The sequence below is a fragment of the Lissotriton vulgaris genome, chromosome 7 (genome assembly GCF_964263255.1).
Source record: "Lissotriton vulgaris chromosome 7, aLisVul1.2, whole genome shotgun sequence".
Lineage (NCBI taxonomy): Eukaryota > Metazoa > Chordata > Amphibia > Caudata > Salamandridae > Lissotriton > Lissotriton vulgaris.
Window position 1 is genome coordinate 1,187,395,839 of NC_141695.1, and position 18,518 is coordinate 1,187,414,356.

At 45.3% G+C, this 18,518-nt stretch overlaps 1 protein-coding gene across 4 annotated transcripts in view; it reads left to right on the forward strand.

Annotated features, from left to right (window-relative positions):
- Positions 1 to 18,518, forward strand: part of RBM27 (RNA binding motif protein 27) — a 1,065,407-nt gene that overhangs the window by 88,067 nt on the left and 958,822 nt on the right. For all 4 annotated transcript variants that reach the window (XM_086931662.1, XM_086931660.1, XM_086931661.1 and 1 more), the window contains exon 2: positions 17,719 to 17,837. In XM_086931662.1, the coding sequence (XP_086787788.1) occupies positions 17,719 to 17,837 (119 nt within the window). The remainder of the gene's footprint in view (positions 1 to 17,718; positions 17,838 to 18,518) is intronic.

Here is an 18,518-nt window from a genome sequence, read left to right on the forward strand (position 1 = left end):
CCTCACCACCTGCGGCCAATCGCACAAAGGGACTCTTCAAAATAGTCAAAGAATTCTCTAACCCTACAGCCATAGAGAACATCATCCATCCCTCCCTCGTACTCTGCAACACCCTCTCGGACCACTTCCACAACATCTACAACAATTTCAACCTCCACCCCGCCACCCTAAACCCCAATTACCTCAAACCAACCAGCGACGATTAGCCAAACCATTACCACCTGGTCTCCTGACAGTAATCATGTCTTCCATCTCCTCCAGGGTACCCACTGACCCCTGCCCCATCACTTATACAACCTCACAACAAACCCAATCAGCACGCAACTCCAACATCCTCAACACCTCCATCTCTACAGCAACCTTCCAGTGGAGATGGAAACATGCCAACGTCAGACCACTCCTCAAGAAAGCCTCCGGCGACCCCAGAGATCTAAAAGAATTGCCGTCCAATCTCCCTGCTCCCTTACCCCGCCAAAGTTCTTGAGAAGGCAGTTAACCAGCAGCTTACAGAATTCCTGGAACAAAACCACCTACTAGACACCTCACAATAAGGATTCCGTGCCAACTACAGCACGGAGACCGTGCTGATTGCCGCCACAGATGACATCAGAACACTACTTGACCGTGGCGAAATTCCAGTCCTGATCCTCCTCAACCTCTCGGTGCATTCGACACAGTCTCTCACCACACTCTGATCAACAGACTCCACAACATAAGCATAGCATAAGATGCTGTCAAGTGGATCGCCTCCTTCCTTTAAAGGGCGCATACAGAGCATTCGATTGCCTCCCTCCACCTCCGCACCCAAAGACCTCCTATGTGGCATACCACAAGGATCACTTCTCGGCCTCACCCTGTTCAACACCTATATGATCCACCTCAAAGACGGTGTCAGATCCCGTGGACTCACCATAATCTCCTACGCAGACAACACTCAACTAATCCTCTCTCTTACCAAAGAGCCCTCCAAATCCAACTGCTGCGACACCATGACCATGGTAGCCAAATAGATGAGACCACTGCCTCCAACTCAGTTCTGACAAAACCTAAGTACTGATCTTTGTGAAAAACACCTCCACCTGGAACCACAGCTGGTGTGGCTTGCAGAACTCTGACCTACACCCAATCCGACCGACCATGTACGTAACCTCCGCATCATCTTCAACAGCCAACTGACCGTTAAGCGACAAGTCAAATCAGTCGCTGCCTCCTGCTGCCACACACTTTGCATGCTCTGCAGAATCTTCAGATTGATCCCAACCAACATCAGAAAGACAGTCACTCAGGTCCCCATCACGAGCCGCCTCGACTACCGCAATGCCCTCTACACCGGCATCTCCACTCAGCTCCACAGTAGACTTTAGACCATACAGAACCCTGCAGCCAGACTCATCCTGGACCTCTCCAAATGAACACACATCAGTCCCCAACTGAGAGACCTCCGCTATCTTCCCATCCAGAAGATTTACCAGATGAGGATACTCATGCACACCCACAAAGCCCTCCATGACCGGCCTACATCAACCATCGACTGAACCTCCAGCAACCCTCTAGACACCTGCGTTCCTCTTCACTTGTCCTTGCACCCCCCCCTTGCATCTGTTGCAGCCGCAGTGGTGGCTGCTCCTTTTCCTACATCATTGCCAAGACCTGGAACGACCTTCCCCTCCAGCTCTGTACAGCCCCCTCGCTGGCAGACTTCAGAAAGAGATTTAAGAACTGGCTCTTCGACAGAGACACATTGCCCAGCTATCCCTGGGGTGACAGTGCTGCACTTTACAAATGTTGTTTGATTGTTTTGTTGATTAAGATAGCTCTCTACGCTCATCTGTGAACAGGCAAACAGTTTTAGGAGACATAGGAAGTTCTGAAGCCTTGGCGTCTTCTGCCACATCTAAGATTTTAAAGAAGGGTCTCCAACACCCAAAAAGTTATAACACCCCCGAGTGTTCTTACCCCTTTTTTGGGATCTTTCATATAGTTCTCCAAGAAACTACATATTTTTGGTGTCCGTATAAACTTGTCATCCAGAGTATAACCAGGGCCTTCAAGCTGCCCCTTGTCTCTTTCTTTACCATATTATTTGCCTCCTTGGATTCCTTTCCCGTATGCGATTGCCTTGCTTGAAGCTGCCTCGCTTGAAACTGATCACGCACCTCACCTCTGGTGCTGATCACAAAGCAACTGCTGCCATGAATCAGACTAAACTACCCTGACGTACTGCGCTACCTTCCATTCCTATGGCACTCTGCTCGAGGACTCTCGAATTGTGACAATTTTGTCCAGGCAGTTCCGATACACTGGGTCTCGGTAACCCACCGGGGAATTTGTTGGGGGTTTCCCATTCCGGTTTGCCGGTAGCAATCCCTGAATCTTTTAGGATATTACCAGACCACCTTGGGTCCTCACATGTCTCTCGTTTTACGCAAGCAGGCAAAATCTACTAAGTTGTGATTTTTCTCAGTCCAGACATTCTTTAGTCTTGATGATGATCCCTTTATTTGCTGTGGGATCCAAACGCTGTCGACCGACCAATTATTTTATATAGGTGCAATGGTGCTTCAGATATGTTTGGACTAATTATTTGATTATCCTTTGGCCATACGTATATCAGAGTGTTTTCCGTTTCCCCTTTCCTAACATTGTAGACACTGCCCCACTTTTTCCTATGTTTTTCATGATGTTTATATTAAATATTACGTCCTCCTATAATAGTGCAAAATACAGTCTTTATTATATTTCTGTATTGAATTACTCAAATTTCTAAATTGTTGAAAGGGACCACTATTTCCTTATATCTATCTTAGACACCAGTGTCCTCTCTAGCGGTGAAAATGTTTCGATTTGAACATATCAGATGGATTTTGACCATCATTCATCCCTTCGGCCAGCAGAGGTCTGGGCGCAAGATCATGCTGCAACTCATTGGACATATGCTCTTCCAGTTGCATTTGATCATTTGAGGGCCATGAAAAATAAACATGTACCATCTGATGCTAAACTAAAAGGTGTGACGACTACACGAGTCATTTGAATGATATTCCATGTACTTGTTTACTATACAGTAATGTGTTTGCAGCAATTCAGTTTGCTGCATTTCTTTTCAATAGATAACCAATCCTTTAGTGAGTACTCTTATATGTTGGAGCAAAAGTGGCTGTCTTGTGAATCAGGACTGCTGAATCCTCCGCATTGTAATAAAACAGTCTTGAGGTTTTATGGATTCGCTTTTAAGCCTTAAATCCAGTGCGTTTTATCTTTGATTTCTAGTCAATGATGGCATCTAATTGGGGTATTGCAGTCAGCACATAAAAATACAGTTCATGATGATGATGATGATGTATATTGATTTTTGCCAGAATATGGGAACTTCTAATGTAGCATGTATGTTGCGTTGGTCGGCCAACGGCCGTCGCGAGCACTACGTCTGTAGTGCTGCGCACGTCCGTTGGATGACACTGCCCCGCCCACTCCGCTAAATGGTCGCACTGCGGCGGAATTGCTGCCGCGTTTAAGACTTCTGACTGTTTTTTTTGTTGAAGATGTTGAACTGCAGTCATAACCTGATAGAGGGCTTGAAGCATTTTACAGATCTATTTAAACGGGGTGCTTCATGCTTTCTCCTGTCCACCTTTGTTCATGGACTATGTTCAACTCCATAGTGCCTGATTGTGGCAGAGCCATCATCTTGATGGTGGGTTTTATGTAGTATACCTAGGTTTATTTTTTTGGTTGTAAAGCTATACAATGAGTACAAATGGGATGGTAATCTGTCCCAGGGAACTCCAATTCACTTCCACGCTGATCAGTCAGCTATTGTCTTCTACAATTTTTTGCAGTGGTTATTGTACGAGAGACCCCAGAAAATGTCAGTAAACAACGCCTTCTTTTTAAAATGTGGCCAGCCTGAATCCTCTGTGTTCAATAACCCCTCTCTGTACCCCCCCCCCCCCCCCTCACATGTTCTGGGATTCAGCCACCAGCTGGCTAGAGCAAAACACCCTCAATCCTTTGTCTGCAGTGTGGATTCAATATCATTGCACAGTCCTGTTGCACCTCAGTTCCTCTCATCCACCTTTCGCATTCTTTTGCTGTTTTCAAAATATCTGAATCACATTTTTGCATTCAAGATGTGCTTGTTTGTTCCCTCTAGTGCTAATCTGACTATTAGAAAAGGACAGTAGTAGAAGTGAGGGGAGGGGTTGTGAACATTTTTCACAAGTGACATTTCTTTTTTAAGCTGGTGAAGTGTTTAATTCATGAACATGTCCCTTTATATCACTTTTTGAAGATAAATAAGATGAATTAAGATGCAAAGTAACATATTGGAGTTTTGTATTGAAAAAGATACATGCTATGCTGCAAGCTAGATGAATTCAAGAGTTAAACGGAGATATCTGCAAAGCTAATATAATCTAATAATTCAGTGTTATTTTTGTCTAGCAGTTAATGAAATATTCCGGGAACAGACTAGAGATATACTTGACAATAAAAAAAAAATGACCAATCTCAGCAATTTGAATTCATTATGAAATATAATGACAAGATGTAATAAATTATATAAATTCTGAATAACATTAGTCCAAATTATTAGAGCTTCTTTGTTCCATCCAGCAAACATACACATTGTAAGTAATTTCCAGCAGGACCCTCCTAATCTCTTACATATGTATGTTGCAACATGTGTGTTGTGTAGATGAGATATAAAAAACATAGTGTAAAATATTGTATACACTGTTGCAGGAATTCTGCTCAGGGACAGAACTAAGCTTGGGATCATAGAACATCAGCGTTTAGGGACTTTGCCACCATATCACCTCAGTACCTATGAGCCCGAGCTCTACTAGCTATAGTGCCTCACTTGCTCTCCTTTTTTTTAGAAATGATTTTTATTGAATTTCAACAGTTCGTACAAATATGTTTGGCTAGTGTTATGCGTATTATTTCACTTAGTTACAAATGCAGCCTTGGTGGGGTGCCAAGCAATAATGATAACATTAAACATGCAACAGTATTGTCATTCTATGCCGCATATATGCAGTCTTAACATTATTAACATTAACTCTGGTACCTGCCCTTTACTTCCCATTTGTGTCTGTCATGTGTCTATGCTGTGCACCCAACCATAAGTAATCAGGTGTATATGTGTGTCTACTAGGCCACGTAGAGTATTGAGGTCTGCTTTCTGTCATGTTATATATGGTTCCACCTGTACTGAACCTAGATGCTCAAGTGTGACCAGTATACATATGTATTATGTCGCTCACGCTCATGATATGTCGCTATGGAGTCGCAGCGAGTGTCTCACAATTGAATTGGATATATGATGTTCAGCTTTGATTCTGTGTTGGTTAAATAATCTTGTCATTGCATGGGGTTCGCCGATGGGGGCATCGTGTAGCGTTATGGGTCTCGTTCTCTGCCACTAATGCCCTGCGTAGGTCTAAGAGCCGCGAATGCTGGCTGGGGCTTGCAGTTGACTTCCAAACATAGCTAGTTTGCATTTACTCGAGCTCAGTGCCAGATCTAAACATTTGTTAAGGTTCTTGCGTCGAGCATTGCATTTTGTGATACAAAGTATGAAATGTAATTCCAGGGCTACGACTGGGGTTCCCGCTGCTGCCTTTAGTATCTCAGCTACGCTATTCTAGAATGTCCTAAATTGGGGACATGCCCAGACCGTATGAGGGGATGTGGCCTCTGTGGGCGGATGTTGGTGGATGTAGAATAGATAGATGGTCTATGCTGGGTAAAATGTGTGTGATGGAGATAATTGAATTGCGTATATTTCAATCTGGCATTCATTTATATTGTCTTAAGATATCCATTGCATTGTGTCCACTGCTTATCAGTGATGCTGGTTGTCCTTGCTGAATCCCAACATTCACGCAGTGGTGCCATCAGGGGATCGGGTCAGGTCTGAGGGAATTGTAAATTGCTGTGATTGCTTTCCTGCCCCGTCCATGTTTCAGTAGCGTTTGTTTTGTAATGGATGTAGTGGGTTCAGTTTGTGCATTTCCCCATACCTGGAGAAGTTGTTGAGTCAGTATGTATTGCATATGTATGTATCGCATACTTTTATAGCGCAAGCTGTCACCCAGAGGTTATCCTGGTGCTTTGACTCTACCTGGCTATATGCGGTCACAGAATTTACACAGCCCTTGGGAAGAGATAAGACTTCAACCCTTTCTTGAAGGAGCTAAGTTCATTCAAAGTCCTCAGGAACAGGGGAAGAGAGTTCCAGAGTTTTGCAGCAGCAAAACCAAAGGAGCGGCCGCCCATCCGTATCCTCTGAATTCTAGGGACTGCCACCAGGCATGCAGAGTAAGACCGTAAAGGTCTAGCTGCAGAGTACCAGGAAAAGAGCTCTTGCAGTAAGACAGGCCCCTGTCCGTGAAGAGCCCTAAACACAATACAGGGCGCCTTAAAACAGATAATCTGGTGAATTGATAGCCAATGCAGATCTTTTAGCGCTAGAGGAGGAGGCCGAGCGCATCCGAGAGAGGGCAAGCTTAGAGGCCATATTCTGCAAGCGCTGCAACTTCCTGATCAAAGTGCTTGGGGCACCCAGAAGTAGTGCGTTGCAGTAATCAAGCCTGCTAAGAATGATACTGCGGACCACCTCCGGTCTAGCCGGTGCTGTAAGCAAGGGAAGGATCTTACGCAATGTACATAGTCACATCATACATGTAGCAATCGTTGCATTTACAAAGGCGTCAAGCTGAAGATTTGGGCCAAACATAATGCCCAGATTGCGAGCAGCATCCGCTGCCACAACTGTGCCCAAGAAGGAAGCTGGCCAGAAACCCGTCGGCAAAGGGTGAGGGGTACGGTCCGTAGAGCAATACGACACCTCCGTTTTGGATCCATTGAACTGGAGGGAGTTGTTTCAACCAGTCCGCAGTGGCCGTCATGCTGCGATGGAAAGTTTCCTTAGAGATGGCATCTCTGCCTTCAAAGGAAAAAAATTAGCTGCGTGTCGTCGGCATAATTGATGACCGAGATCACGTACAATAGGAATTTCCCTGGTGGCACTACATAATCGTCCATTAGGACCACGAAGACACATAAGTTTGAGTCCTGCCGTACTTCCAACTCTCGTTGCTTAAGACGAGTGTAAGAGCCAGGGAGCACTTTAAGGGGGCGATCTGGGGCATACGGTGAGAACTGGAGGCTAGACAGCACATATCTCGACCAGCTATTTTGGGCCACCGATATCAGAAGGTTTCCCTGTTTCTTCTGTAGCGGTGTTTTGGAACCGGACAGCCATTCCAGCATAGCTGGCTGTCGAAGTGACACCACGCAGTCAGCTAATTTGGTGAGATTACTACTCAACAACCATCTCATAGGCCATTGGAGTTGCGCTGCTCATAGTAATGCTCGTATGTAGGTGCCCCCACACCCCTCTCTGAGCGGGGGGATGTATAGTTTCTGGAGTGCCACTCTGGCCCTGGAGCCACCCTAAATCAGGGACACAAGGAGCAACTCTAAGTCCTTGAATATTTTGTGATGGAGTCGGTAGGGGAGGGCTGTGTAAAAATAGAAGTGTCTGGGAAGCAGAAGCATCTTAGAGATGGCAACCTGACCCATAGGAGATAATGTTAGCCCCGTCCAAAATGGAAGCGCGGCTAGGGCTCTAGTGATTACCCAAGTTGCCTTCTATCATGTCCGCCTGAGAGTGATGGATTTGAACTCCTAAATATTTAAAGGAGTCGAAAGCCCAGGTGAGTGGAGTACTGGGTTGATTTTGCCTCTGTTCTATAACAAGGGTTTCAGTGGAAACACTACAGACTTAGACCAGTTCAGTCACCTTCAAGCCAGAAATTTGGGGATGCATGACCAGTAACTTTATTAGGTCCTGCAGAACCTCATTGTGGCCACGAAGGTAGATTAGCGCATTCTGTGTAAAGGGAAACCATGTGCCATTGGGTGTATGCTTGTATACCCCAATCTACGACACAGCTACCGAGCACTCATGCCATGGGTTCCATGGCCAGTGTGAATATGATGGTTGATAAAGGGTATCCCTGTCTCGTTCCTCATTCTATTTCAAAGGAGGGTAAGCTGGTGCGGCCTAAGCTGGTGCGGCCTATCTTCACTCTAGCTTAGTGTACAATATCTTTACCCATCTTAAAAACTTAGGACCCATGCCAAATCTCGTCAATACTGCCAGTAAGTCTTCCCATCCCAGGGCATCGAATGCCTTTTCGATATCTAGAGCAGCTATCTATGACCAGTATTTCTCCCTGGGACGATCCCATTCTGGTCAGTGTGTACCATTATTTGTACAGCTTCCATTAACCTATTAATCTATTGGCCAGTATCTTGTGCACGATTTTGTAGTTTGAATTCAATAAGCACAGTGGACGGTACAAGCCCATTTGAAGTGGGTCCCTGCATGGCTTCGGTGGTACCACCAATATGGCCTTCCGGAGAGAGGGTGGAAGTGTGCCACGGTCGAACGCCTCCCTATAGATGGTGCTTAAGCTGGGAGTCAGCTGTTCGGTGTAGGTCGCATAAAACTCCAAAAGCCATCCATCTGCCCCAGTTGTTTAATAGTCTTAGAAATATCTGCCTCAGATATGGAAGCCTCGAGCTTTGCATATCTGTGGGAGGGCTGCGTGTTCTAGAAATTGCTGTCTTTCTAGTGGATTGCAAGGGTCGGGAGATTTATAAAGGGAGGCGTAATACTTGTAAAAAGGCGTCGTTAAACTTTTAGGCCATGTTTACCAGTAGGCTATCTGAGGCACATATTGCCTTAATGGGAGGCTGTGAGGAGTCAATTTTTAGTGGCCATGGTAGTGTCTTGTCCGCTTTGTCACCTTCAGCATATTGCCAGGCCAGATATCGCTTACGCACAGTTTGTCTAGTGTCTCTTTATGCGCCAATCAAGCCTTGGCCAATGTGGGTATAATATGTGGATCAGTAGGAGAAAGGTGTGCGCACCACTGTACTTAAGTTTCCAGGTTCTTTAGCTCTTTCGTGAGTGACTTTCAAGACCCATACACTGCTTTGATGACCTGCCCGCGTGGGACACACTTGAACGCATCCCTTTCTGTTACGGCATGTGTGGCGGTGCCTGCATTAGTTTGAAAAATACGAGTTGATGGATTGTGATTTGGAGATATCTAATGTTACGTCCTTGAGTATCTCCCTCCAGAGGGAGAAGCCAATTGGTATGCTGGTTTTGTGTGTTCCCCAGGTTAACTGTATTTATAGGGAGCTATGGTCAGATATCGTGCAGGCTTAATAATCCGCATGGGATACCCTGGATATGGCTACTATGGAGCAGTAAATTGCATTGATTACCGTGTACAGGTTGTAGATCTCTGAGAAGTGAAAGTACATTCAATCTGTGGTATGTTTGCCTCGCTAACCTTCTCTTAATAGCATATTATTGGCCCAGGCCTTCATATGTTGTGCTAGGCCAATAGATTGTGCCCCTGCGAGTGGCGGGCGCGAGCGGTCTAATTCTAGATCATGAACGCAATTATAATCTCCACCCTAATACGCTGGTTCCGTTGGGTCACTAAGTAATGACTGGGTTAGTGTTTGCAGGAACATAGATTGCCTCGAGTTTGGTGCATATAGAGAGACCAGCGTTATCTGGGAACCATCTAGGAGTCCTTCTAGAATCGTATATCGGCCTTGTGGGTTAACACGCGTGTGCAGCTTCGGTAGAGGAATCCCTGGTGCCTCCCATATCAAGGTGCCTCTGGCATAGCCAGCGTGCTTGGTCCTCATCACTGTACCCCTCCAACGCTTGGGCAGTGATGTGACCGTTTGCAGGGTAAGATGTGTCTCTTGGATTAGTGTCACTGAAACCTTGTGTCTGCGTAGGTATTGATATATTTTGACCTTTAACACATCCAGCTAGTCCCCGTATATTCCAGGTCAGCAAATGAAAGTTATTACCCTGCATCTTCTCTGCTGAGATCTGACATTTGGGGAGTATACCTGCACCTAGAATGTCTCCAGTGTCTCCAAAACCTTTCCATGGGTGCCAGAACCCTGATTATTGCATCAGTAGTGATGCGCATAATGAACATAGTAAGTGGTCGAATGGAATGGACAGGTTGATGTAAACCTTTGTGGTACCCAACTCACCACCCCAGTCCAGTTTGCCAACGGGCAAATGGCCATCTGTACTGTAATGTAAATAAACTAAATTTTAAATAACAAATAAGAAAAAAGAAAGGAGAATGCAATAGAGTATGTGTTGAAAGAAATAATAGAAGAGTGGGGAGAGAGAAGAATAACATAGTAGTTCTATATCAGCCACTTATTTGCGTGGGGGCGTAGCAGATCTTCACATTTGCCTACATAGTGGCCGCCATATCGGTACATGCTTGCCAAAGTCCTAATTCTTGCTTGTGTCTATCTCCCAGGGTCAACTTTTACTTGAACAGTCTGAAATGATGGTTTACCCTTTTGTTGTGCATTATCCATGGATGGTTTGCAGATGATCACCCTAGTTCTTCAGCGGTTTGCAGCGTTACTGGTGGACCTCCACCTAATATTGCTGAGTGCTGTGAATCTGTTAGTTGGTATGCTGGTTGTGGAGTTATGTCTGTCTCAGACTCTTATCGCGATGGGAATTCGGGGTTGTCATGATTTTTCGCTTGCTTGATGGCTTGTTCTCTCTCCCTCGCTGCCTGGGCTTTGGTGGGGCGTTGCACTTGTCCTTTACCTTGATTCCTGCATGTGCTTGCATTTTGCCACTGTTGGTGGGGAGGCGCCGTTAATACAATGGGAGCGTGTGCAAGACCGTTCTGGTCTGTCCAGGCCTCCTCAGGAGTTCGACCTAAGGTGTTACTGTCCTTGTGCCGTATACGTAATGTAGCGGGTTATTGCAGCGCATATTGTATATCATGATCCCGGATGCATCTTTTGAGTTCAGAGTATGCGGATCTGCGCTGCTGTACTGATATCATATAGTCCGGATAGATATGTAACCCTGCGTTCTCTATTTGCCATGGGCAACAGGCCCTTTTCACTTGCATAATGTGATCCATGTCACGGTATTTGAACAGACGTGCGACCACTGGCCTAGGGGGATTACCCGGGCGGGAAGGGCCACCCGGTACCCTATGTGTGCGTTCAACAGAGCACAATTAATTTGGAGTGTTAGTCTTTTAGAATGTCTGCAGAGAACTAGGTTTTGAGATACAACTCCATACTTTGACCCTCAATTCGCTACGGTAGGCCCATTATGCGAACGTTGTTTCTGAGAGATCTGCCTTCCTGATCTTCCACACAATTCTTCAGGTGATCCACCTCTTTTTGGAGCAACCTAATCTGGTCCGTTGCCTATTTCACTGTGGATCACAGAGATGCCAACGCCGATTCAGATTCCTCTACTCGCTTTTAGTTTTTTGTGGTCTTCGCGTAGGAATCAATTTCAGTGCATAGGTAGTCTATTTTGGGGTCCAACGTGGTTTTAATGTCTATAAAACTACCTCATTAACTCATCAAAACAATGCTAGTAATCTGTGTGGTCTGTGTGTTTTGAAGTCTCTGTTTGCACAGTGTCTTTGGTGACAGATGTCTTGTTCGCTGCGTTTTCCGTTTGAGGCTGTGCCCTGTCTGCCCTGAGCTTACCCATTGCGAGGGTTAGGGCAAGGACACTATTTGACCGTCCAGTGTCTCCGGCAGCAATGGCGCCCTTGGAAGTCTAATCCTTTTCTCTTATTAATACACTCACAAGTGGCACTGCGGCAGATCGCGATTCACAATGGGATGTAATTGCACATAGGGGTGTTAATATGAATCCTAGTGTCGAAGGTTGGTCATATGAGCAGGCCCTAGGCACCATGCCCATTGCTATTCTCCTTCTGGTTGCATAGGCCTCTCTCCAAGGAGGAAGAGATCCTTAATGAGACCCACTTATCGTTTATGGCGGAATGTGGTGGGCCTTGCCCTGCAATAGGCAGGTATGTTGCATGAATGTTGGCGTGGGATGAAGAAATGCATGTGTTGTGTGCAGGGACTGCTCCAGGCTGCTGATTATGGTGTGGCACGCAATGTATGCGTCACACAGCCTCCCGATGACCCCCTCCAGATGGTGCCACTTCACCTGTGAATTCCCTTACCGGACTTGGTGGTGGCAGATGCACGTCTGGTCGAGTCGAGGGGTCTATGCTGCTCCCCGTTTCATTGGAGTGTTTTCACTTCCCCATTATGAAAATCCTCTGGGGCCAGGCTGTGGGTCCTGCCGGGGCCACTCTGAGTATGTCCAGCGACTGCTACGATCCACCGTTTTAAGTCACCATACTGTGGGCCCTGCATTCCTGCGCTGATTGGTGGGAGTAGGGGGTATCGTGCTCCTCTCTGCAAGCGGGGGGGGGGGGTGTGGGGGGGGGCTCTGTCCGCTGACTGCAGCACTGATGGGTGCAGTGATTTTTCATTCCCACTTCAAGCAGTCGGGCGAAGGCCCAGAGCCAGCCACCCTGGATTGCCAGTGCGCGATCTTCTCCGGGCCCCAGGCACCGAACCTCAACTCGGTCAGGGCTCCGCGGGGATTGATGCCAGCTTCCGTCTGCTCCAGTATAGACGTGGGCGCCCGCTGGTATTTCTCACTGTCTGTGCGCGCCGTCTTTTGGGTCCTCAAAGCCGGGCCACCGCCAACAAATCCCCCCTCTCCAGAGCCGCTGCTACGCCAGCCGCGTCCTTGAGGGTTCTGATGCGGGCAACTCCATTGCACATGGAGGCACAACACTGCCCAGGGGCTCCGCACCTCTGTCCCTGATGTGTGTAGTAGGCATTTGCAGTTGTATAACTGGATCTTTGGCAGGCCTTTTGTGGAGCTATCTATGAAGCGTCCGCAATCACTGCCATCCTCACTTGCCCTCCTAACCTTATCAAAGAAGCAAGTGAATTTGTACCCCGGAGAACACTACTGACCCTTTCAGGGATCACGGTAACAGGATGCACCCTTTTGTGCTCTCACTCGTCCACAATAAGATAAACAAGAGACACAAAGGAAATATAGAATATTTATTTGAACTACCTGGTCCTTAAATGCAGTACTCCTGCCACAATTAGAAAACTGATGCAGACCAGAAATACTGTCCGCATGGTCAATAAACCATATATCATAAAAAGCCTTGTCATGTAATAAGACAGAATATAATACCCCCCTCCAATTCTACTGATGCTGAATGTTGATATGGCAAAAATATCTGGCATTAGCGGCAGACCCCGTACCTTAGCATACACAGAAGGAAGTTCTACATCTCAGCTGACAAAACAATCTAGTCTCCGAACCCTTGCTCTGTATGTGCGTGCGCTCAAACTCTTTTTCTCGGTTATGACCAGACTTGTGCTCACAAACAGCATCTGCGTTCTCATGTTATGTCTAGGTGCTACTGCTATATGACCAGAGAGAATAACAAGGGTCGTTGTTGTTTGACATAGTCTGTTGTGTTCAGACTAAATCCCAGGAAAAGAACAGAACACGAAAACACAAGTAGGTTCCGTGTGAAAGTACAATGTGGCACAAAAGCAAGCGTGTTTAGATAGTATCATGTGGAAGGGAAAATGCGGCCTACACTGTGCACAATTAGGCTAACATAGGGAAAACTGCAATGGGCCATGCAGGAAACGTAACTGCTGGATAAGGAAAGCTGTCTCTTCTGCATGGACACCCTGGATTTTTCACATTTTTGCTGGACCCTATAGTTTTGCTGGCTTTAGAATCCTCTATAATCTTGCTAACCATAGTAAAGTGTGTGTACTCATCTTTCAAACAATGTTACATTTTCATACTTGTGATGAGCATACTTAGCCTACCTATAAATCCCTAGTATATTGTACAAATTGTGCCCAGGGCATGTAAGGTAAATGTCACTTGTGAACTGCAGCATCTATTGTGCCATTCACCTTAATTTTTGTGCAAACATGGCTTCAGGCCTGCCAGTGTAGCCTGACTGTTGCAGTGTTACTACAATTCGACGGGTCAAAAACCTCCCTTTTAAATATTAGTAAGTCACCACTATGTAGTACTTGTATTCCACAATGCAGGATGCATGGTAAGTAGGACATGTAGAAATTTCACGATAACATGTCCTCACAGTGACTAGCCCCCAAAAGCTATTTTCACAGTGGCAGGCCTAGCTGTCCTATGCAGAAAACCATAGTTCTGATTATCCTAATACTGTATCTTGGGAATAGGACTAGTTATAAAATTAATTAAACATCTGTTTTTAATCGTTTTTACAATCCAATTCAATGGTGATGTTGGATTGTGAATACACTTTACGGAAACGTACATTATAGAGGTATACCTTTTCCCTGCCTATGTTTCTGAAGGCTAAACTTGCATTTGCCCCCCAATTTCTCACAGCCAATAATTAGCATTTGAATAGGTGTGAAATGCCTCCCAGGGCAATAGGCTAACCTGAATAGGCAGAGAAGACTCCTCTGAACCTCAAGCAATATGCATATTGGTGGCTGTGGGCATCATGCTCTTTGGCATTACAGCTTCAAAACCGGCTGGGTGTCAAATCCTTCTTGATGATCTGCTGAGTTCACATAAAACACTAGGGGTGGACTTGAAAGGTAGAAAACAGGATCCCAAGACCACTCTTGTATATCCACGGTCGTGTTGCTGGAAAAACGTAATTTTGCTTCACAAGTCTTCTGTCTCTGGGTTTTTTAGGGGCACAGTGGCTTCTTCAAACTGGATTTTGGGGTTATATGTGAGAGGAAATTAGGATTATCATAATACACCCCCTCACCTCCCCATGCATAGACCCAGCCCTGAGAGTCCAAGTTTAGTGTGGCCGAAGACTTTCATCATTTTGAAAATGCCTGAAGTAGGTTGGCTTGGCACCAGGAATATTACCCCATTGATTGGGTTGTGCCTAGAGGTTATTCCCACTTCCAAGCTAGTCCTAGGCATAAATGTGGCATCTCTAGGCACTCACTTCAGAACAATGCGTACCGGAGGAAGTACAGAAGCGACTAGGCATGCTGTCTTTGACTTGAGAGGAGCTCAGAAGGACTGGACCTGCTCCTTCTGGTATCCAGGAAAAAGAAGTGGGCTCCAAGCATAATAAGGCTGGCAAGCTACAAGAGACCTTTCATGCAACTGCCCAGCTGACCAGTAGAAACCGGACCCTGCAGTTGGTCTCTTCCTGACACCATGAGAGTCTCTTAAGTGCCCCTCTTGAGGTCCTGGGGAGCAGGAGATGCTTTAGAATGTCCCTTCATTGGTGGATTGATTGGGACTTCAAGGACTAAAGTCCAAAGGTAAAATCCTTGACCGAACAAACCTGGTTGGTGTATCAACATGTCCTCCATTGGAGCAAGCCTCAAATCGCCCCTAGGTCTCAGTCTACCATGACCATTGACTTTCATTAGCACATTATGCTTCTTGGCGCAATTCCTACCTACAACTTTATGAATTCACATCTCTGGTTCCCTTATTGGATTTTTTGATGTCATTTTGTTTGCTACATTTTAGTCTATTTTTTTACTTTGGGTTGGGATTTTTACTGTTAGGCCTTTTGACTTTATTGCTGTTTTGGTACTCAATGAATACTTAACACATTACCCTGATTAAGCCGGTCTGTGCCCCAGCTACCATGAGGTTGAGCTCAAGTTAAATTAGTGACTGAGTTCATACTAACAAGGTTTGTGATTATTTTTGAAGTGGTGTGATTATTCTGGTCACCCACCACAATTCAATTTCTTATAACATTGTCATTGAGACTCACATGAAGGAGTTCAATTGTTAGTGGGTGGCAGCAGCATATGGCAGCCTTTATTCTTTTAAGGGTGAGATGAAAATTCTAGTTTATATAAATTTGGCTTTATACAATATTCTTTGGAACCCAGGATTCATATGGGATTTCGCGATTGTAGTTGGTTTTAATTAATTCAGCTTAAGTCCGTTTTTAACTCTTTGTAGAGGCAGCCACCTATCTTTGCAATTCTTACCTGAATGCCTGGGCGTGGTTTAGGAGGTGAAGAAGGGTGAGAAACAATTCTCACAAATCCTGATGCTGGATTGGTTGAATCAGCTGTAGCATGTGCCAGGCTTTTTTACATTTCTTGCATTTAGTTAGGACTGAAGAAAAACTATGGCCTACCTGAAAAGATGGGTGTCTACTCCTGGCTGGGCCATGGACATGACCAAGTCCTTGTTTGTGTGATGGTCCAGGAACAGTCTAAACATTTGCAGGAAAGGCGGACTAGCTTATTCCATGTCACCCAGTGTTTGTTTGTTATGACATTTCACCTCGTGGGCATTTATTCAGCAGATTTGTGAACCTTTTCACCAGAGGGTTTTCACTCTGCTTAGGTACTGTGCTGTATAGTTACTGAAAATCCTTCTTTTCTGCTGGTTTGCCTGCATTGCTGTCTTTGAACCGAAGGAAATGATAACTTAATTTTTGGCATTCTTCTTTCTAAAAAGATGTATGTTCGAGTGGCTGCAAAGACCTGCATTATATCGTTCTGGAGCGCTTCCTCTGTGTTTGCTGTGCTCCTGCATGGATATTTTTGTAATGTCGGCTCTTTAGAACATAGTCCCTATGGACGCTCTGTGAAGGCAAATCCTTGTTCCCGCGGTAACATGACTCTGGCTCTAGCCAAGTTCATGTAGCAGCAATATACTCTGAACACCGTGGGTCACAGTTACCATAATCTATGTATTTCTGACAATTCGCAACTAAAAACAGAGCAGACATCTCCACATATGCCAGGGCAAACCAAATACTTCTTGCAATACTTTAAACTGTTACCTCTGTACTACACATTGCATGTGTACTGCTATGGAATGGGTATGTTATGCCTTGAAGCAGCGTGTACCCAGCAGTCAGCTGTCAGAACGAATTGCTGGTATCCCAATTCAGTGACCGTACAGCCATTAGTATAACCATCACAAGGAAACTCCAACCCAGCAGAAGCCATCTCTAAAATGGCTAGACTGATCGAATTGAGTGAACTTCTCTAGTGATATTTATAACTCTGGGGAACCTAGTTACACCTTTCAACAACCCGCTTAAATCCTTGATGTCTTATTGCTGCTTCATATGAAACTGTGATTTAGAAAGGTCTGAACCTAAGAATGTGCAGAAAGATTTTCTTTCCTGTGATTAAGTATAGCGTACAGAAAATAAAAACTTACGCCTTTCCTTTGGGCTGATCTCTGTTCAGTGAAGAAAAAATTGGTCATAAGAAAAATCTGTACTGATGCTCTGTTACCTGCCTTTCACCTAGGCTGCTGGGTCTAGTGGAAGTCCTTACTAAGTCAAAACTCAGCTGTAATACGTTATTACAGTTGAGCAGCTACATCATTGTCTTATCACAGGTGACTAGAGACTTCCTAACGAGGCCTAGGTTAAATGTAAGTTACTCTGGTGTAATTTGCTTGTTTCCTAAAATTGACAATCTTTAAGCCATCGCATCATCTTGCAAAATTATACTTTAATCGCAGCAATATTGTAGCATGGGAACAATTCGAACAACCTGACTGCAAGCAGCTGTTGTTTGCTGCACTAACGTTTTTGAAGCTATTTGTTTATTAGTACAAAATACACCTTTATGTCGAAAACTGATAAAAAAAATGCTTTTTACGCTAAAATGTAGGATCAAGTAGTGGATTTGTGCTTGTTAACAAGTTCTATCTGCAAGCACCATTGACACAATGTGATCTCCTGGAGCACAACCCTGAAACAGTTAACACGTTTTGTTCTTGTTTCTTTTGATTAGATGTGATGCTGACCCAAATGCTTTGGCGAACTATGTGGTAGCGCTTGTGAAGAAGGACAAATCTGAACAGGACCTGAGAGCCTTCTGTGTTGATCAGTTGGATGTCTTTTTGCAAAAAGGTATGCTTCCAGTTCGCTCTACTTATTTAATGTAAGATATGATGCTAGTTTGAGCATATGTGGTTTTAAGTTACTGCAGCCACTCGTGCATATTCCATAGTTTCATGATCACTTGTGATAGTCCTTGCTTTTAACTAATAAATATGTGACAGCAAGGACACTGTGACGAGTTAACGGTGTTAAGGAAAACTTTAGGAAACTATTTTATTAAACTCTTAACTGCTTTGTGGAAGTTGGGTATTTTGATAGATTAAAAAAAAGTGTGGAGGGCATGGCCAGGCAAGATGGCCGGGTGGACGTGATTCACCTCTGCTCTGTAGCCTCGTAGCTGCTCGTGTGTACTAACCGATGTAAAGGGTAGTCAAAATCCACCCAACTGGCGTCTGAGGTTCTGTGATACCGGCGTGGCCAAGCAGGAGTGCTAGCGCAAGATGGGAGCAGAAGAAAAGGCAGCCGAAGAAGAAGCGAGAAGGAGCAGCCGAGGCTCCCAAAATGGCAGCGTTAGTCAGGGACAAGGCGATTCCACATCTTCGTTGAAGATGAGCCCTAAGGACCGTCACGGAGGCCGGGGTCCGTTTGTAATGATGGTCGATGAAAGGAGGGCTGCGTGACCAGACGGGCTCCCAGCGGGAAGTGACTACGCTTCAGTGGTGATGACCACGCCTGCCACCTTTGCCCCGG